The sequence below is a fragment of the Felis catus genome, chromosome X (assembly GCF_018350175.1).
Source record: "Felis catus isolate Fca126 chromosome X, F.catus_Fca126_mat1.0, whole genome shotgun sequence".
NCBI lineage: Eukaryota > Metazoa > Chordata > Mammalia > Carnivora > Felidae > Felis > Felis catus.
Window position 1 is genome coordinate 7082897 of NC_058386.1, and position 17123 is coordinate 7100019.

General features: G+C 46.4%; 1 protein-coding gene and 2 long non-coding RNA genes across 3 annotated transcripts in view; all 3 read left to right on the plus strand.

Moving 5' to 3' along the window:
* The first annotated feature begins 3212 nt into the window (after positions 1–3212).
* Positions 3213–10188, plus strand: CLDN34 (claudin 34). The gene is made up of 2 exons (XM_045051034.1): positions 3213–3821; positions 9236–10188. Exons 1-2 carry the CDS (start codon positions 3527–3529, stop codon positions 9898–9900), a joined length of 960 nt encoding a protein of 319 aa, XP_044906969.1. The 5' UTR covers positions 3213–3526; the 3' UTR covers positions 9901–10188.
* Positions 5171–8760, plus strand: LOC123383442. Its single transcript, XR_006593165.1, has 2 exons — positions 5171–5313; positions 5611–8760. It is a non-coding gene; the product is annotated as an uncharacterized LOC123383442 (long non-coding RNA).
* A 2952-nt stretch (positions 10189–13140) lies between the features above and the next one.
* Positions 13141–17123, plus strand: part of LOC123383430 — a 53445-nt gene continuing 49462 nt past the window's right edge. The window contains exon 1 of the long non-coding RNA XR_006593150.1: positions 13141–14305. This is a non-coding gene — a long non-coding RNA (uncharacterized LOC123383430). The remainder of the gene's footprint in view (positions 14306–17123) is intronic.

Below are 17123 nucleotides of genomic sequence, written 5' to 3' on the forward strand. Positions count from 1 at the left end.
TGGGGACACCAGACACTCGCTGCATTTTCAGACCTGTCTGCTGGGACCGCTGCAGGTCTGTACCTACAAGCACAGACATTCTGAGAGCCTGGATTGTGCACTTCCCGTTAAGAGAAGAAAAGCAATGCACGGTGTGTTTACCGTTCGTGTGTGCTACATCTTGAGTCCCGGTGACCCACACAAACATCCCAGTCAACCCAAGCTGGATAGTGCACCCTCTCCTCGTTCTCCTCCAGGTCCCCCGGAGGCTTGTGGCCATTCCGGCACCTCCTGACACAGGCAGGCGGAGAGGAATGACATGGTAGACCTAACAGAACGTGATGACGATGTCTTTGTCAAATTTCACGAAAGCATAGGGCTGTGCTAGATAAACCAGGTGATCAGATTCAAAGACGAGGCCTACTGGATGGCATGATCCGTCCCGGCGAGGACCACGTGGAGGTGTATTCAGGGCTGTCAGTCGTAGCTCACTAAACCCTCAGCCCCCAGAGCACAAGGCAGGGTTTTGTGTATGTCTGTGCTTCTCTGCTGGGTACCTGGTATGAGTAGGCGCTTAATTTATACACAGGTATCGAATGGGCGAAGAAATAAAACCGGTTACACAGTATGGATCACCGAGCAGCGTGAGATTTCCTTTTTTTTCCCTCCTCCTGGGTGCCGTGTATGGAACACCTGTGTGCCAGGCACTTGAGGTCGGGCCATGGAGCACGTGCTGCTGACTTAACGCACAGAGGGAAACAAGGACTGAGTTCGTCACGTTACCGTCTCGATCTTGCTGCCTCTACCTTTACCCTCCCAGGTTCTGCCTTCAGCCTCTTCTGCGTCGGTGTCCGGAGATAGAGGGATGTTGCATGGGTCACAGGAAGCGAGTGCCTTGATTTTATTACTGTCAAGCCTGAGACCAGAGAGGACATAGAGCGCAAGGTCAGCAGGGTGGGAGCCGACGGGGTGTGCCAACTTTTGAAGGTTCCAAACAGGAACAGCCCCTGGGATCTAAGTACTGAAAGGCACTCAGGATAGTCTCCAGAGAAAAGCCAAGAGGAAAACTATCCAGTGAGCCTGGGTGTCTCTGTTATGTATTCCTCTCGAAGAGATTCTCGGAGCGTAGTGAAGTTTCCAAGGAAGCCTGCAATAAAGACTCGTTTTCAGATTCACTCAGGGTTTCCAAATGTACTTGAACTTGGATTGCTTCCACCCTGTGTTTAAAAAGCTAATATTTTGATTTATTTATTTCATTTTTGAGAGAGAGCAAGCAGGGGACAGGCAGAGAGAGAGGGAGAGGGACAGAATCCCAAGCAGGCTCCGCACTGTCTGCGCAGAGCAGAGCCCGACGTGGGGCTCGAATTCGGGAACCATGGGACCATAACCTGAGCCCAAATCTAGAGTCAGATGCTGGACTGACCAAGCCACCCAGGTGCCCCCGATTTAATATTTTTAATCAGTCAAAATGTCAGCATATCTTGAGAGACCCAGTGACAAAGATGGCGACTACTGGTGGTAATGGAGCACTGTGAGTGTTTGGTCTAGGGGGCTCCTGTCCCCAGAGGTGGGGGGAAAACCTAAGCCTGTCTGTCTCCATATAAGATCGTGGTCTTCAAATTCAATTTTGTGTAGATTATCCACATAAGCTTTGGGTGAGATGGAAAATACACAACCACCACAAAAAACCCACATACGCACGTACGTGTGCACATCCGTAGCTAACAATATATGTTTAATATTCTGTGCCAGGTACATATTTGGCGTTTTCTCCCCACCAGTAGGACGTTTCTCCCCACCGGCCGGCATTCGATTGTAGGTCTCCGGGCACACGCCTACAGTCCCCACATCCATTCCTGCCATCCCTATGGCCCCACCTTCCCTATTGACATCTCTCTGGCATGCCAGCCACCCCTGGTAACAGCTCTAGGACTTTCCCAGGAGACATGAAAGTCTACTAGGCCCATAGCACGCTCTACCCCATTCCACGCCCACAACAGTTCTTTCCCATCCAGTGCAGATGAAGATGTTACCGCTGTCAGAGACCTGTTGCCATGAGACGTAATATATTCAAAGGTCTTCCCTTCTTCTCTCTCTCCTGTCTTTCTTTTTTTCTCCTGAGAAACAGGATTCTACTAATCATGTTGTTGAAGTCTTTATTTAGGGTGTCTGGGTGGCTCACTTCAGCTCAGGTCATGATCTCACAGCTCAAGAGTTCAAGTCCCACATTGGGTGACCTCAGGTAGCTCAGTCGGTTAAGCGTCCGACTTTGGCTCAGGTCTTGATCTCACAGCTCCTGGGTTCAGGCCCCGCATCGGGCTCTCCGCTGTCAGTGCACAGCCCGCTTCCGCTGCTGTCTCCCTGCCCCTCTGCCCCTCCCCACCCCGTGCTTTCTGTCTCTCAAAAGTAAATAAAGACATCAAAAAAATTGTTAACAATAAAATAATCTTTTTACTTAACAATGTTGGGAATTTTCCACTAGTTATTTGTTAACATCGCGTTTAATTGCTGTGTGATAGCCCACTATAAAGGTACTCAATAGTTCATTAACCATATTCTCAGAATGGGATTTTTCCTATTTGTTCCCAGTTGTAACCTTGGTTATAAAGGTCATTGGGTGTGTGTTTCACTTACGTCTCTACATATCTCTCCTTGTTTCCTTGGGATAAATTCCTTACAGAAACATTAAGCGATTCTGGTGGAATTTTGGCTTCTATATAAAATCTAGTACCCTGAGTGCTGGCTAGCTGACGTTATGTGATTTTTTGGTAGCCTCCTGTCTACAGAAGCCCCATTTGAAGCTATTCCCAGTCTTCGGTCGATTTCTCACAAATGAGGAATTATTGTACATACTCCATGCTATTTTACCCACGTGGACTATGTGTCAACAAGCCTGTAATCCAAGCCTCAACTAGGAGGAGGTCCTTCCCCATGAATTAAGGGTGTTTTTCCTAATATGTCAAATGTCCATGGTCTTTCACAACTGAATCTCGCCCTCGTGGGTACCACTTCTGCTAACACCTACACATATATGTTGCCATAGCTTTTCTTTCATTGAAATTTTTGTTTTAATGCTTATTTATTTTTGAGAGAGAGACGGAGCACAAGCAGGGAAGGGGCAGAGAGAGAGGGAGACACAGAGTCAGAAGCAGGCTCCAGGCTCTGAGCTGTCGGCACAGAGCCCGATGCAGGGCTTGAACTCGTGAATGGCGAGATCATGTCCTGAGCTGAAGTCAGACACTCAACCAACAGAGACACCCAGGTGCCCTGGTGTTGCCATAGCTTTAAAAAAAAAAAAAAATTGTCATTACTTCCTGATGGTGTGGGTTAGATACCATTTCTGGGGGACAAGAGAGCAAATGAGTAGGAGACAGGTCTGAATCAGATACATCTTAAAAGTGGACTTTGATGGTCCATTAGTAAACATTACCCGCCCTCCCCCGCCAAAAAAAAAAAAAAACCAAAACAAAACCAAAAAACGATATGCAAAGAGAATACATGATTCAGAAAAGAAACCAAAGAGGTGAGGTGATCAGTTACAAGACGGATGTTGCCTTGGAGTCCGGGACCTAGCAACCGAGAACTTGGAAGGTGCAGACAATGGGTGACAGAATGTGCTCACAGTTTCAGGCTGAGGAGAGGAGAGGGCCTTCAGACTGAGCTCCAGTCACGCTCGGTGGCTGAGTGCTCCTGTCTGCCCTGCCGAGGGGCCGACCATGGACAAGCGAGGACGCTGTGCTGGATAGAGGAACGGCCTGTGCTCTGCGCGTCTGACCCAGTAGCTAGCCGTCGTCCTCCCCAGACTTCCGTTGCGTCGGAGACCGCGTCACTGGACAGTGGAGGTTCGGCCTTCTTTGTTGTGTGTGTCTTACTGTGGTGAAATAGGACATAATCTTGATCATTTTACCATGCGTTAAGTGTACAGTCCAATGGACGTTTAAAATGTTAGGTCAACCCCACTGTCCCATCTCCAGGACGTTTTCGGCTTCCCAAACTGAAGCCTTGTCCCTGTTAAACGCTAACTGCCCCATTCCTTTCTTCCCCAGCCCCTGGCAACTGCTGTCCTACTCTCTGTCTCTGTGAAGGTGCCCACTCTAGGGACTGCATATAAGTAGAGTCACAGTATTTGTCTCCTGGGGACTGGCTGGTTTCAGCCTAAGGTCTTCACGGTTCATCCATGTTGGAACAAGTGTCAGAACTTCCCTCCTCTTGAAGGCCGATAAATGTTCCATGGTGTGTCAAAGACCACATGTTTTCTATCCATGTGTCCATGGACAGACATTTGGGTTTAGCGTGAAGGGCACTACATGGACGTGGGGGTGCAGGTATCTGCGGTCTCTTCGTTGGGTAGAGAGCAAGAGGTGGGATTGCTGGATCGCGGGGTAATTCCGCGTTTAACTTTCCGAGTCTGTGTTGGGCTCCTTGGCCACGCGAGTGTTTGTTTTGCTCACTGTCCGTGATTAATTGACTGTTCGCCGCTTTCCCATTTTGATGCCCGGTCCTGTCCTGGACTCTTCTGACACGGATTCGAGTGGCACCACATCAGTGTCACTCGGGTGAAGACTAAGGAAGGCGGAAGGGGCAGACCCTTTCCCTCGGGCCACGTAGCCCCGCTTAGAACCCTTCAGGGCTCTCTTCGTTCTGCAGCCTCTGTATTGTGACACGGTTGTAATGGCATCGTGAGACAACCTCACGGGGCTTTTTGAGGTTATTATGTATTTTATTGGCGTTTTGTCGCCCCGTTTCAAGTCTGTCTCACACATCCACAGGCCCACCCCTCCAGAGGCCGCTTCTCTACATGGGTCCGCACAATCTACTTCCTCTTTCCTCTTTTATATTCTCCAATTAGCCAACATGGGTAGCCCTCAAATTTAGTCTCCTTGGCTGGTGAAAATAAATAACCTGCCCGTCTCTGGGGAAGGGCAGCCGTATGGCATCCGTTCTACCCTTGGAAATGAAGACTTTCTGGGTGGCTGGGTGGCTCAGTCGTGAAGCACCTGACTCCAGCTCAGGTCATGATCCCACGGTTCATGAGTTGGAGTCCCACACCAGGTAAGCACAAGCCCTGCTTCAGATAAGAAGCCCTGCTTTCTCTCTCTCTCTCTCTCTCTCTCTCTCTCTCTCTCTCTCTCTGTCTCTCTGTCTCTTTCTCTCTTTCTCTCTCTCTCTGTCCCTCCTGGGATTCTCTCTCTCTCTCTCTCTCTCTCTCTCTCTCTCTCTCTCTCTCTCTCCCCCCTTGCTGACTTGTGCCCTCTCTCTCTCAAATAAAAAATTTAAAAAAGGGAGACTTTCTAATCTGAACCAAAGACATATCAGAACTCAGGCAAGTATAAGGTCTCTCTCTCTCTCTGTCTCTTTCTCTCTTTCTCTCTCTCTCTCTGCCCCTCCTGGGATTCTCTGTCTCTCTCTCTCTCTCTCTCTCTCTCTCTCTCTCTCTCTCTCTGTCTCTCTGTCTCTTTCTCTCTTTCTCTCTCTCTCTGTCCCTCCTGGGATTCTCTCTCTCTCTCTCTCTCTCTCTCTCTCTCTCTACCCCTTGCTGACTTGTGCCCTCTCTCTCTCAAATAAAAAATTTAAAAAAGGGAGACTTTCTAATCTGAACCAAAGACATATCAGAACTCAGGCAAGTATAAGGTGTACGTTGCACACGGGAAGCTAGCACCTGCTTGAACACTCCACCAGAAGGTTTCCCATCTTGGGGAAAGCATTTCAGAGTTCACGAAGCTCTGTTAAATGCAAGGGATGGAAATCACATTCAGGTTACGAGCCAGAGACTGGTAAGAAGAGTCGTGTCTTAAACTTCACGAGGCCAGAAAACTACAATTAGGCTCACTTTCAAAGTGCCCCTTGTCACCAAGGTTCCTTTACACGGAGCATACATCGTGCTTCCATGTACACAATAATCAAAACCCAAACGGACACGCAGTAACAAGGGTTACGAGAAGGTGGAGAAATTCGAGCCCTTCTACATTGCTGGTGGGATTATCAAATGGTGCCGCCACTTAAGAAAACAATTTGTTGGTCCCTCAACGTGTTAGACATAGAGTTACCTTGTGACCCAGCAATTCCCCTCCTGCCGAAGACAAATGAAGACGCATCCACGCAGAGACTCACACGTTAATGTTCACAGTAGCATCATTCGTAGTAGCCCAGAAGGGAGAAGAACCCAACTGTCCATCACCTGCTAAACAAACAGGTATGTCTATACAGTGGAATACTACCAGGCCATGAAAAGGAATGGAGTCCTGATACATCTGTGGATGAACCCCTAGCACATTATGCTGAGTGGAAGCAGCCAGACCTAAAGGCCACATATTGTAGGACTCTGTTTATATGAGATATCCAGAAGAGGCGCATCTGTAAACATGGAGGACCAGGGGCCGGGGGAGGGGAGAGGGGAGCGATTGCTAACGAGGACAGCATTGCTTTTATGCTTCTCTTGGGTGGGCCTTCCTTTTAGCAAACGGTAGGCAAAATGGCTATACTTTCCCTTAGCTCCCGGGTCACAATGGCCTCATTCTTCCACAATTTTCTTGAAGGGTTTTAGAATGTCAGGTAAGTGTATGTGTAGGTTTGTAAACGGTAAGTAAGCGAGCCAGGGGCTTTGATGGGATGAGATCCAGACTATCGCAGCAGCATCCTTCAGAGTCCCCTTGGTCTCATCACATTGTGGGGTGGGCGTGGCCCGTTAGGAGAGAGGATGCCAGCTGCCTGATGGCGAAGGGGTATCAAGTCTGTGGCAGGTGCCTCCAGAACAATGGCTAAAAGCGGCCCTCTGGAGCCAAAGACAAACGTCAATTTCTCCACTTTTCCCATTAGGTCATGGAGCTTGATAACACTGACCTGAGAAAAAGAATGTTGTCATGTTCCTCACGACCACACGGCATAAGTTACAGAGACTCTAGGGTTTCAGTTAGGAAGTTCTGATTCTACAGGCCATCAGCGCTGGGTACAGTTTAATTCTTTTTTTTTTTATTTTTTTAATATTTATTTTTGAGAGAGGGGGAGACAGTGCAGGCGGGGAAGGGGCAGAGAGAGAGGGAGACAGGCTCCAGGCTCCGAGCTGTCAGCACGGAGCTTGACGTGGGGCTTGTACTCACGAGCCGTGAGATCGGGACCCGAACTCAAGAGTCAGATGCTTAACCGACTGAGCCACCCTGGCGCCCCAAGATTCTTTGATTTCTAAAAATGACTGGATACTCAATACTGTCATTGAGTACATATGATGATGGCATTTTTAGCTTACATTTGATCTTGCTTTATGCCTCCATTTATACTATCAGAGTTCGCATTTAGAAATGACACAGTAGTCTAGGAATGTGAATTATTGAGGCGCCTGGGTGGCTCAGTCGGTTAAGCGTGCGACTTCGGCTCAGGTCATGATCTCACAGTTCATGGGTTCGAGCCCCATGTGGAATTCTGCGCTGACAGTGAGGAACCTGCTTGGGATTCTCTGTCTCTCTCCCTCTGTCTCTCCGCCCCTACCCTACTCTCTCAAAAAATACAATAGAATAGAAAAGGAATGTGAATTATGAGGGAATTTCTTCTAGTCTCAGACCCAGTGCACACATAAGGTCTAGGCCTTCAATTTGATTTGCAAATTGGACTCTGAGGGGTTGGGGTGGGCAGGGGTGACTTTTCTGGAGGCCCTGTGTGGCTCTGAACCTACAGACCTTCCAAGCAGTAAGCCCTCTGTCAACTTCTGCTTGCAAGTGCTGTTGTGGTCTTGGGGATGTTTGCAACGGCTGAGGGTTCTGGCAAAAGCTAAGTTTCTGGACAGTCCCACAGAAGATACTCTAATATCCCCAAGCGTGTGTGGGGTTCCTTCCAGGGAGGACAGTGAGGTGCAAATACGAGTTATTACAGAGTACTTCTGTACCAGAATTAATTAATCCTCCATTGCTTTACAAGCTTAAGGAAGCGTTTTGTATAGTTTTTATTAAAAAAAAAAAAAATCATGCTCATGCCAGAAGTACCTAAAAAGCTTGAACAGCCAGACCTCATTTAACAAGTCACAATCCAAGGTCACAAATACAGTGTTGAGTGAAAGAAGCCAGGCACAGAGGAACACCTACTGCAGGATCCCTGTTTTGAAAAACAGGCAGAATTGAAGCAACACTTTTGGGGGCCCATGCTGAAGGAAAGCCCTGTAAAGACAAGTAAGGAAGTGATTCTGTTATCTATCCTCCACCAGGTGGTGCCGACGGGGTTATTTGCCCCGTGCCAATTCACTGAGCTGTACACTTCGACTTTGTGTGCTTTTCTGTATAGATGTGATTCTTCACAATACAAATAGCCTTAACAACGCTAACCCAGTGAAAAATGTCTCTTACTAACTTAGCATATAGAGACTTCCAGTTGTGTTTATATGCACGGTGACGTGCACGGTACTCTTTCGTAAGTTCCCGTTTGGGCTCGATCCATGGTCAACATCTTCCTTTTGGTTATGTTTGAATGGGAACAAGAACGGATGTAATCTTGAAGACTAAGCCTGTGAAATGTTAGAAAGGAGGTGGAGGAACTGGAGCCTTCATGCATTGCTGGTGGGAAGGCAGAATGGTATAGCCACTTGGGGAAACGGTTGGGCGCTTTCTGAAAAGTTCAACATCTACGTATCGTACACCCCACTCGTCCCACTCCGAGGGACCTACACGAGAGAAACGGGAAAGTAGGCCTGTACAAAGTGTTACATAGAAATGTTTAGAGCAGCCCCATAATAGCCCAAACTTGGAGCCAACCCAAATGTCCAAAACCGATGGAAGAATAAACATTTGTCCAATTGAATAGGACTCAGCAATCAAAAGAAACTACTTACACATGCTACAACGGGGATGAAACTTGAAAACACTCTACAAAATGAACAGAGCCAAGCACAAAAGAGTACACCTTGTTCGATCCCTGTTATGTGTTTCACGGCGCGTGGCTCCATCTCACGGATGTAGCATGAATTATTTGACTGAGCCCCATTGTTAGGCCTGAACTTGTTTCCCATTTTTCAATATCATGCATAGCATATGCCTAAATATTGGTGCCCAGTCTTAATGATTTCTTTAGGCAAATGCCTAGAAATGGAACTGCCTGTGTGAAAGTCTGTCCATTTTAAGCCAAATGGCCCTTCCCAAAGTGCACTCAGTCTGGGCTCCCGCCAGCAGGGCTCCCGTCTCAAATATAGCACCGCTGACCACACGGTGGGGGGTGGGGAGGTCACTCTTCCAAGCCCAGGAGCCCCACCCTCATGACGCTCTGTATTTGTTTGCAGACCCCCAGCACGCAGTTTCCATGGCCTTGCCTCAGGGTGCCAACAGCTGCCAATCGGCAGGCTTCGCCCTAGCCACCCTAGGATGGATCCTCGCCATCACTTCCATGGGCCTCGTGGAGTGGCGAGTGTGGCACACAGGGAACACCTCTCTCTCTCACTCCGGAGTGGTCTGTGTGGGAATGTGGAAGGTGTGCATTTACCACCATGCCCCCGACACCAACAGATCTACATTGTGTTACCATTACACCCAAGAAGATACTTACATCCCTTTGGGTATTCGTATTTGTCAAAATCTCCTGTTGGTCGCCAGCATCCTAGGTCTCATGGGGAGAGTCTCCACCATCTTTGCACTTAAAAATGTGTGCGTTGGAAGTGTTCAGAGGAATGCCACCTTCGGTCCACGCGTCTCAGGAATTCTGGACATAGCTGCTGGCATCTGTGTCTTGATCCCTGTGATCTGGAATTACCACTCCGTGATGAATGAAGAGGGTATCGCCTTCCCACCATTTCTCTCTCTACCCTTCAAACCCAATACCCAGGAGCTGGGCAGTGCCGTTCTGGTGGCAGGCCTGAGTGCCATCATGATGCTGTCCAGCGGATTAATTTTCCTCTTTTACGGGTGCCCCATAGCTCGCCAAGTGCAGCCTCAAACTTCAGAAATGTAAACTCTTGGTTGCATTGGCTTTCCAAATTCAAGATTACCAAGCATTTGTGACGAGTTCTAGCAGGATGCCCTATCAAATATTTCCAACGATTCTAGACCATGCCAAGGGTAGTTGTGGGCAGAAAGTAGCCAACTATTTCCATCTGCTATTTTCTATGTCTTGGGTTCATTAAAAGAAAATTTCACTTAAAAAAAAATCTTCCCCACCTGTTGGTTGGTCTTACTGAGTCTGAATTTCAATTATTGTCGAATAAATAATCTATACTATAAACCTAGCGTATGGACATAAGATTTTCTGTGATTCTCACATGTCCCTTTTTTTCAAGTTGGTTTTGTTGTTGTTATTAATTTATTTTGAGAGAGAGAGAGCATGTGAACAGGGGAGGGCCAGAGAGAGAGGAGAGAGAGAATCCCAAGCAGGCTCCACACCGTCAGCACAGGGTCTGACTCGGGGCTCGAACCCACCAACCGTGACCTGAGCCGAAATCAAGAGTTGGATGCCTAACCGACTGAACCACCCAGGCCCCCCTCCAGAGTATTTTACTTTCTTTTTTTTGTTTTATGTTTATTTATTTTTGAGACAGAGAGAGACAGAGGATGAACGGGGGAGGGTCAGAGAGAGAGGGAGACACAGAATCCGAAGCAGGCTCCAGGCTCTGAGCTGTCAGCACAGAGCCCGATGCGGGGCTCGAACCCACGAACTGTGAGATCATGACCCGAGCCAAAGTCGGACGCCCAACCGACCGAGCCACCCAGGTGCCCCCCCCTCCAGAGTATTTTAAAGCAAACCCCAGATATCATGTCCCTTCATCCCTACACACTATCTAAAAGATGGACATTTCCTTGCATAATCATTCTGTGCCTTAAAAAATTGAACAGTTATCCCTTGTGATCATGAAATATTTAATCAGAATTGTTACATATCTCCAAAATAATTCTACACTCTGCACTCTGTCTCTTAAATCTCAAACTAAAGTACTTCCCCTTCGGCGCCCACTCCACCTTTTGTTCTTGTAAGATTTTATTTTCAAGTAATCTGTACATGGAACGTGGGGCTCGAACTCAAAACTCCAAGATCCAGAGTCACATGCTACACTGACTGAACCAGCCAGGCACCCTTGCCTTTTTTTCCTTTTCTTAATTTTGATTTGCCTAAGAAAGTGGGTCTGTTGTCCTCCCATGAAACTTGTCACATCTCAAGGCTTCATTAGATTCCAGGTCAGCTGTTTGTGGAAGAGTATGTCAAAGGCGAAGCCCTACTTAGACTGAGTGCATTGTAGCAGGTGGTAAATGGTTATTTACCTTTTTAGTGATGCTAATATTGATGGGTGGATCCAGAAGGGGAAAACCCAAACCCTCTCGTAAATTTCATCCAGCTTCCACCTTTTGATGGTCCTTGTGCGAATCAATGATTGCACTAAGGATTACGAGTGGTGACTTTCTAATGTGAACATTTTTGTCAGATTTATTAACTAGAATGCTTTTGTAAAGAAGAGCTTTCATCAAGTGTGGCTACTTGGGTTCTCTACAATTCAGCTCAGACACAAAAGGCAAGGTAAATGCTTCATTTTTTCCCTTTAATTGTGAAATTGCTAGAGTAAGGGGGAAGAAGTCCTTAATTACCTTGGTGTTGACCGATGGCATTTTAAAATTGTTTTCACTGTTAGTTTTCATTTTTGTCTTTTTCTCATGAGAGTATAAACTCAACTCTGGAGTCTGAACTCATGAGACTGTTTCCGTGTTTTTATTGTGGAAATTTTCCAATGCCTTCAAAAGTAGACCAGCGATTTTCTCAGCTTCAAGAATTCTCATTAGGTGCCCTATAGTGTTTCATCCCTATCCTCACCGACTCTCCCCAACCCGTCTTGGATCATTTTGTAATAAATCCATGGCAGTGTATCATTTTATTGATGAATACTTCAAAACACATCTCTAAAAGATAAGGACTCCTTTTTCATAACATAACCACACTGTCATTATCACACCAAAAAAAAGTTAATACTTTCCTAATGGAAACAAATGTGTAGTCAATGTTCAAATTCCCCTAATTGTCTCATACATGCTTTTGTGGTTTATTAATTTTGAGAGAGAGAGAGAGAGAGAGAGAGAGAGAGAGACGGAGAGAATGCAAGCAGGGAGGGGCAGAGACAGAGGGAGAGAGGATCCCAAGCAGGCTGCATACCTTCAGTGCAGAGCCCCACGCAGGGCTTGAACTCATGAACCGCGAGATCATGACCTGAGCCAAAGTCGGACGCTTAACCAACTGAGCCACCCAGATGCCCAGATATATCTAGGTTGTTGTTGTTTTTTTTTTTAAGTTTATCTACTTATTTCTGAGAGAGAGAGAAAGAGGATTTCGAGCAGGCTCCACACTGTCAGCAAAGAGCCCAACACAGGGCTCGAACTCATGAACCGTGAGATCATGACCTGATGTGAAATCGAGAGTCAGATGCCTAACTGAGCCACCCAGGTGCCTGTTGTTGATACAAATTTAAATAACTACTCCCAGCACCCCCACGCAATTAGGTATGCCCTTCGTGGACTGTGGAATGCCTTTTTCTCCCCAACTTCGTAGGTGGTCCAGTCAGCTCCCAGGGTAACTCCTAAGTCCTCCTAATGCCCTATTTGATTACATTCTGAAATCATCCTGGAGGCCGGCCTAGAAGAGAGACAACACCTTGAGCTCACTCACTGATGAATTCTTTCCCCAACATTCACTGGGTGTCTTTCACATGAGAGGTGACATCGACACATTTCACCGAGAGCTTTGAGGGTATGGTGTATACAAGACACACACCTCCCACTTGTGCTGCGTGATTGCTCACGCTATTCACAGCCCTTCAGATGCGTAAATGGCCTCAAACGAAATAAATGACTAAAAGATAAGGTCTTAATGGGTAAAACTCAGACACACTTGAATCTAGAGTGACAGACTGAGGGTCATACTGAGTTCACAAGAGAGAAATCAAAGGGCTAACCTGGAATGTCTTTCTTTTCAAAGAACATTTATTTGTTTGAGAGCATAGTGTTTGAAAAAATTTCCCCACTGTGACAAAAGTCTATCAGCTATTTAAATTTTTTTAATGTTTCTTTATTCTTCAGAGAGAGAGAGAGAGAGAGAGAGAGAGAGAGAGCATGAGTGGGGGAGGGGCAGAGCGAGAGAGGGACGCAGAATCTGAAGCAGGCTCCAGGCTCTGAGCTGTCAGAGCCCGATGTGGGGCTCGAACTCATGAGCCACGTGAGATCATGACCTGAGCCAAAGTCGGACGCTTAACCTACTGAGCCACCCGGGCATCCCAGTCTATCAGCTATTTAAATATGTGTTCCAAAATCATCGCCTGTGGACCCAAGTGGGCTGGGTGCTCCGCTAGAATGTTAAACAGACACTTCCTTTAGGCTTTGTGGCCAGATTTGTGGGCAACAGATTCTTCCTCCTCTCTGATGGAGATTTTGTAAAATTTTAATAGCATTCTTTAGGAAATCTCCTTTCTTCGCCGACTATTATTTGCCTAACACCCTTAGCTCTCAAGCTTTGGGAACTGGGAGGAAATCACACCCTTTTGCATTTAGTTAAAGAGTTCCTGGCTCCCTTCCCGAGTCTTTGAAAGGGGCTTTGAAAGTGGATTTGTGTAATTTAAGTGGAGCAAAACCACGGGTTACTTGGAAAATGGAAGCTCGCAGACGACATGCTTATGAGGAAGGGTTGCCCAACCCACCCCCCTCACAGAAGAGATACCGTGACCACGAACAGAGTGGCACATTTGCCGCCTGTTGGTCACAGGGGAAAGTGGCTAGATTGGCTTTGGTGAAAATTCAGTGGTGACCCCCTTCTGCCTCCAGGTCAACAGAGAGCAAGCCCATGGGTCCTAAAGACTTTAGATGCAAAAGGCCAAGGGATCACCACGGCAGGGTCTGCCCTGGGGGAGAAGGGGAGAAGAAAAGGGGGGAAAATGAGTTTCAAGACCTTCTGAAGGACCTTCATTCATTTCTCGGGTTAATGGCTATAAATGGAGGCAACTGTGGTTAGTTTACCTCGGGAAAGGGCTTTTAAGGAATATTCCCAAGCAGCTGCGGAAACCCCCTTTGTTTCAGGGAAATTCCCTGTCTTCTCTGGCTTGACAAGGACTGCCTAGTTCCACCTGTTGGCGGGAAAAACCCGCACCAGCTCATCTGTCTGAGCTGATGGAGTTTAAGACCGGGAGACCTCCTTCTCTGTCCTCTGGACTTTTACCGGCCTCCAGCCCGCCTGCTGGGCCAACACCTCTTTCGCTTCCCGCCCCCCTCCTCCTGTTTCTGCACCACTTGGGGTGTGGCCTGCCTACCGTCCTCAGGGCCTGAGGCACCATCGGCTCCTCCTCCCACCCTCGTGTCGGCACCCACTTCGGATCTCCCCACCAGTGTCTCAGGTAAGCACTGACAACGGGGAACAAATCGACTGTCTTTTAAGCTGATGCAAGCGAAACATAATTCGGTATTTAAACTCATTGAAGTTTGTTGGTCCAATTAAAAATAGAGTTATCAGGGGCGCCTGGGTGGCTCAGTCGGTTGAGCCTCCGACCTCGGCTCGGGTCACCATCTCGCGGTCCGCGAGTTCTAGCCCCGCGTCGGGCTCTGGGCTGATGGCTCAGAGCCTGGAGCCTGCTTCCAATTCTGTGTCTCCCTCTCTCTCTGCCCCTCCCCCATTCATGCTCTGTCTCTCTCTGTCCCAAAAATAAATAAACGTTGAAAAAAAATAGAGTTATCAGCATTAAATATAAAACGTTTTATTCTATCTAGGTTTCCTAAAGGTCAGATAAGCTAATGTCATCTCCCTTGCAATTTGCTAGCAAAAAGGTGACTTAAAGTGATGGTTAATTCGGTCTCGAAGCTTTCGCGGGTAATTGTTAAGATAGCTTTCAAAGGCTTTGGTAACCAGAAACTTTAAAGTGTTTGCTTGGATGAGAAATTGAAATTGGATTCATTAGACATCTAGGTCTTTTCGAAATGAGATAAAGTGCTAAAGCATTGACTGCTAAACATAAGTTTGAGCTTTTGACTTCTCATCACATGAAACAAAGGATATTTGGGTCTGTTGGAAAACATGCCTTGTGCTTCATCGATTGATGAATTTGCCATCTGCTGAATTCTGCTGTAACAGTTCACGATTGGTTGCTAGTTAGTTTTGCCTGGAGATTAAGGTTTCTAAGCATTAAAATTCTTCTGTTAAACATAGTTAAGACAGATGGAAAGAAGGGAAGCGACTCTGTGTGTAGAAACGTAGGAGAGGTGTAAGGAAGATACAAGGAATGGAAATACATTTTTGTTGAAGGTAAAAGAAGGTCATTTGGTCCTAGAATTGATGACGTTTTGGGGTCATGGGGGGCTTGTGGCGTCTGGAACTGAAGGCCAAGAAAGAATTCCGGAAGACGTCTTTGGTGCAAAAAGCCGATTTTATTAAAGCATGGGGACAGGACCCGTGGGCGGAAAGAGCTGCATTGGGGTCCTTCTGGGTCACTCATTATCTACCCTCAGGTTGGGAGGGGTTCAGGGATAGAGTAAGTGTCTAAGGAATTCTGGAAGCAAGGTTTCCAGGGCCTTGAGGGGCTAGCTGTTGCTAGGGAAACACCATTTACTACCGTTTAATAAAAGCTCGGTCCTGAGACCCTTCAGATGCATACGAGGGGGACGGGGCACCAGCTTGGAGCCTGATTGCCAGCATGTATCCTGGGGCAGTCCACGTAAAGGAAGTAGACTTCCAGGATCCTCGAGGTTGGGACAACGGACAACAACGTTAAGCCAAGGTTCTCTTTTGCCCCCAGCAAAGTGTCATCGTGGAGGCAGCTGAGCTCCTAGAGGGAGATCACTCTGCCGGTTTCAAGGACTTGTCAATGGGCTATAGGCGGTAAGGGAATTTAGTTTTCTGTTCGCCTCAGTGTCCTACATCACCATGGCAAGCTCTTAAACCCCTTTCCTTTCCTTTGCTCTTGGGTGGCCGGGAGTGTCTGAGGAATGTCACACAGATCCCTCAGATGCCCTCAGCCTGCCCCAAGCTACTTCGTCAAAAGGACGCTGGTTGTTTGGAGAAAAATGGCTTGGGACAACATCTGAATGCAAAGGAAAGTTGTAGAAGGTTTGTGAAAGGAAATCTTTGGAAGGGAATTTTATGTGTGGTCAGCATGGACTAAGGTTAAAATAAATGGATTTCAATTTTTTTTTTAATGTTTGTTTATTTTTGAGAGATAGAGCAGGGGAGGGGCAGAGAGAGAGGGAGACAAACAATCCGAAGCAGGCTCCAGGCTCGCGGCTGTCAGCACAGAGCCCGACACGGGGCTCAAACCCACGAACCAAAGTTTTCTTGGATTGTTGATCTGCTCTTCATAAAAAAATGTAAACAAGTATCTTTTTTGTCCGCCGGGAAAACCAAGCTTATGTTCTGTCTTTATCAAGTCTTTGATTACTTAGTTAAAACTTCTCAATGTTAAAGGAGCTAAGTTTTGCTAACAACTATATAACCCTACATACATATTTGCCTTTGAATCTCTTATTGCCACCTTGGTTAAATAAATAACTAAGTTTTAAGTTTTGTCATGATCTGTGATCCTATTTAGGCATGTGCTTTATAACTTTCTAAGGTTTTAACAGATTCCCCAAGATTTAAATTGTGAATGAAGTCTTTTTGACCAATTAGGCTTGTTTGTTTCGTATGTTACGTTACTTGAAAAAAACTCAAACAAATAATGGTGAACCTCAGGTTGTATTGCTTGGATAAATGCTATAACTGTTCAAATATATATAATTCCTAAAGTGTTAATATGTTTTGGTAATAAGGTCGTCACTTGATATTCACAGAAATCATGAATTCCCTTGTCAATTGCATCATAATGAACTCTCATATCAGATTGTTAACAGTGTCCATTTCTGAGATTTTGCCATTTATAGTTAACTGTTCTTATTCTCTCACAAAACATCTTTCATCTTCAAGGACACTTATAAAAAGGACTTTTAGGACAAATACAGGTGTTTCACATCTTTAAGATTACTGAAATAGGTAAAAATTTCCAGAACTAACTAAAAGTTTTATTTGAACTAAACAAGAATTAGGAACGTGGGACTAAATGAACTGAGGAAGATTATAGTTTTCGTGACTCTTGTTTGAAATACTATTGGTACTCATGGGAATGCAAACTGGTGCAGCCACTCTGGAAAGCAGTATGGAGATTCCTCAAAAAACTGAAAATAGAACTA

Coding starts and splice junctions, on each gene's coding strand:
- CLDN34 (XM_045051034.1), top strand. CDS start 3,527: ATGTTGCCTTGGAGTCCGGGACCTAGCAACCGAGAACTTGGAAGGTGC. Junction 3,822..9,235: donor CGCGTCACTGGACAGTGGAG/GTTCGGCCTTCT, acceptor ATTTGTTTGCAG/ACCCCCAGCACGCAGTTTCC.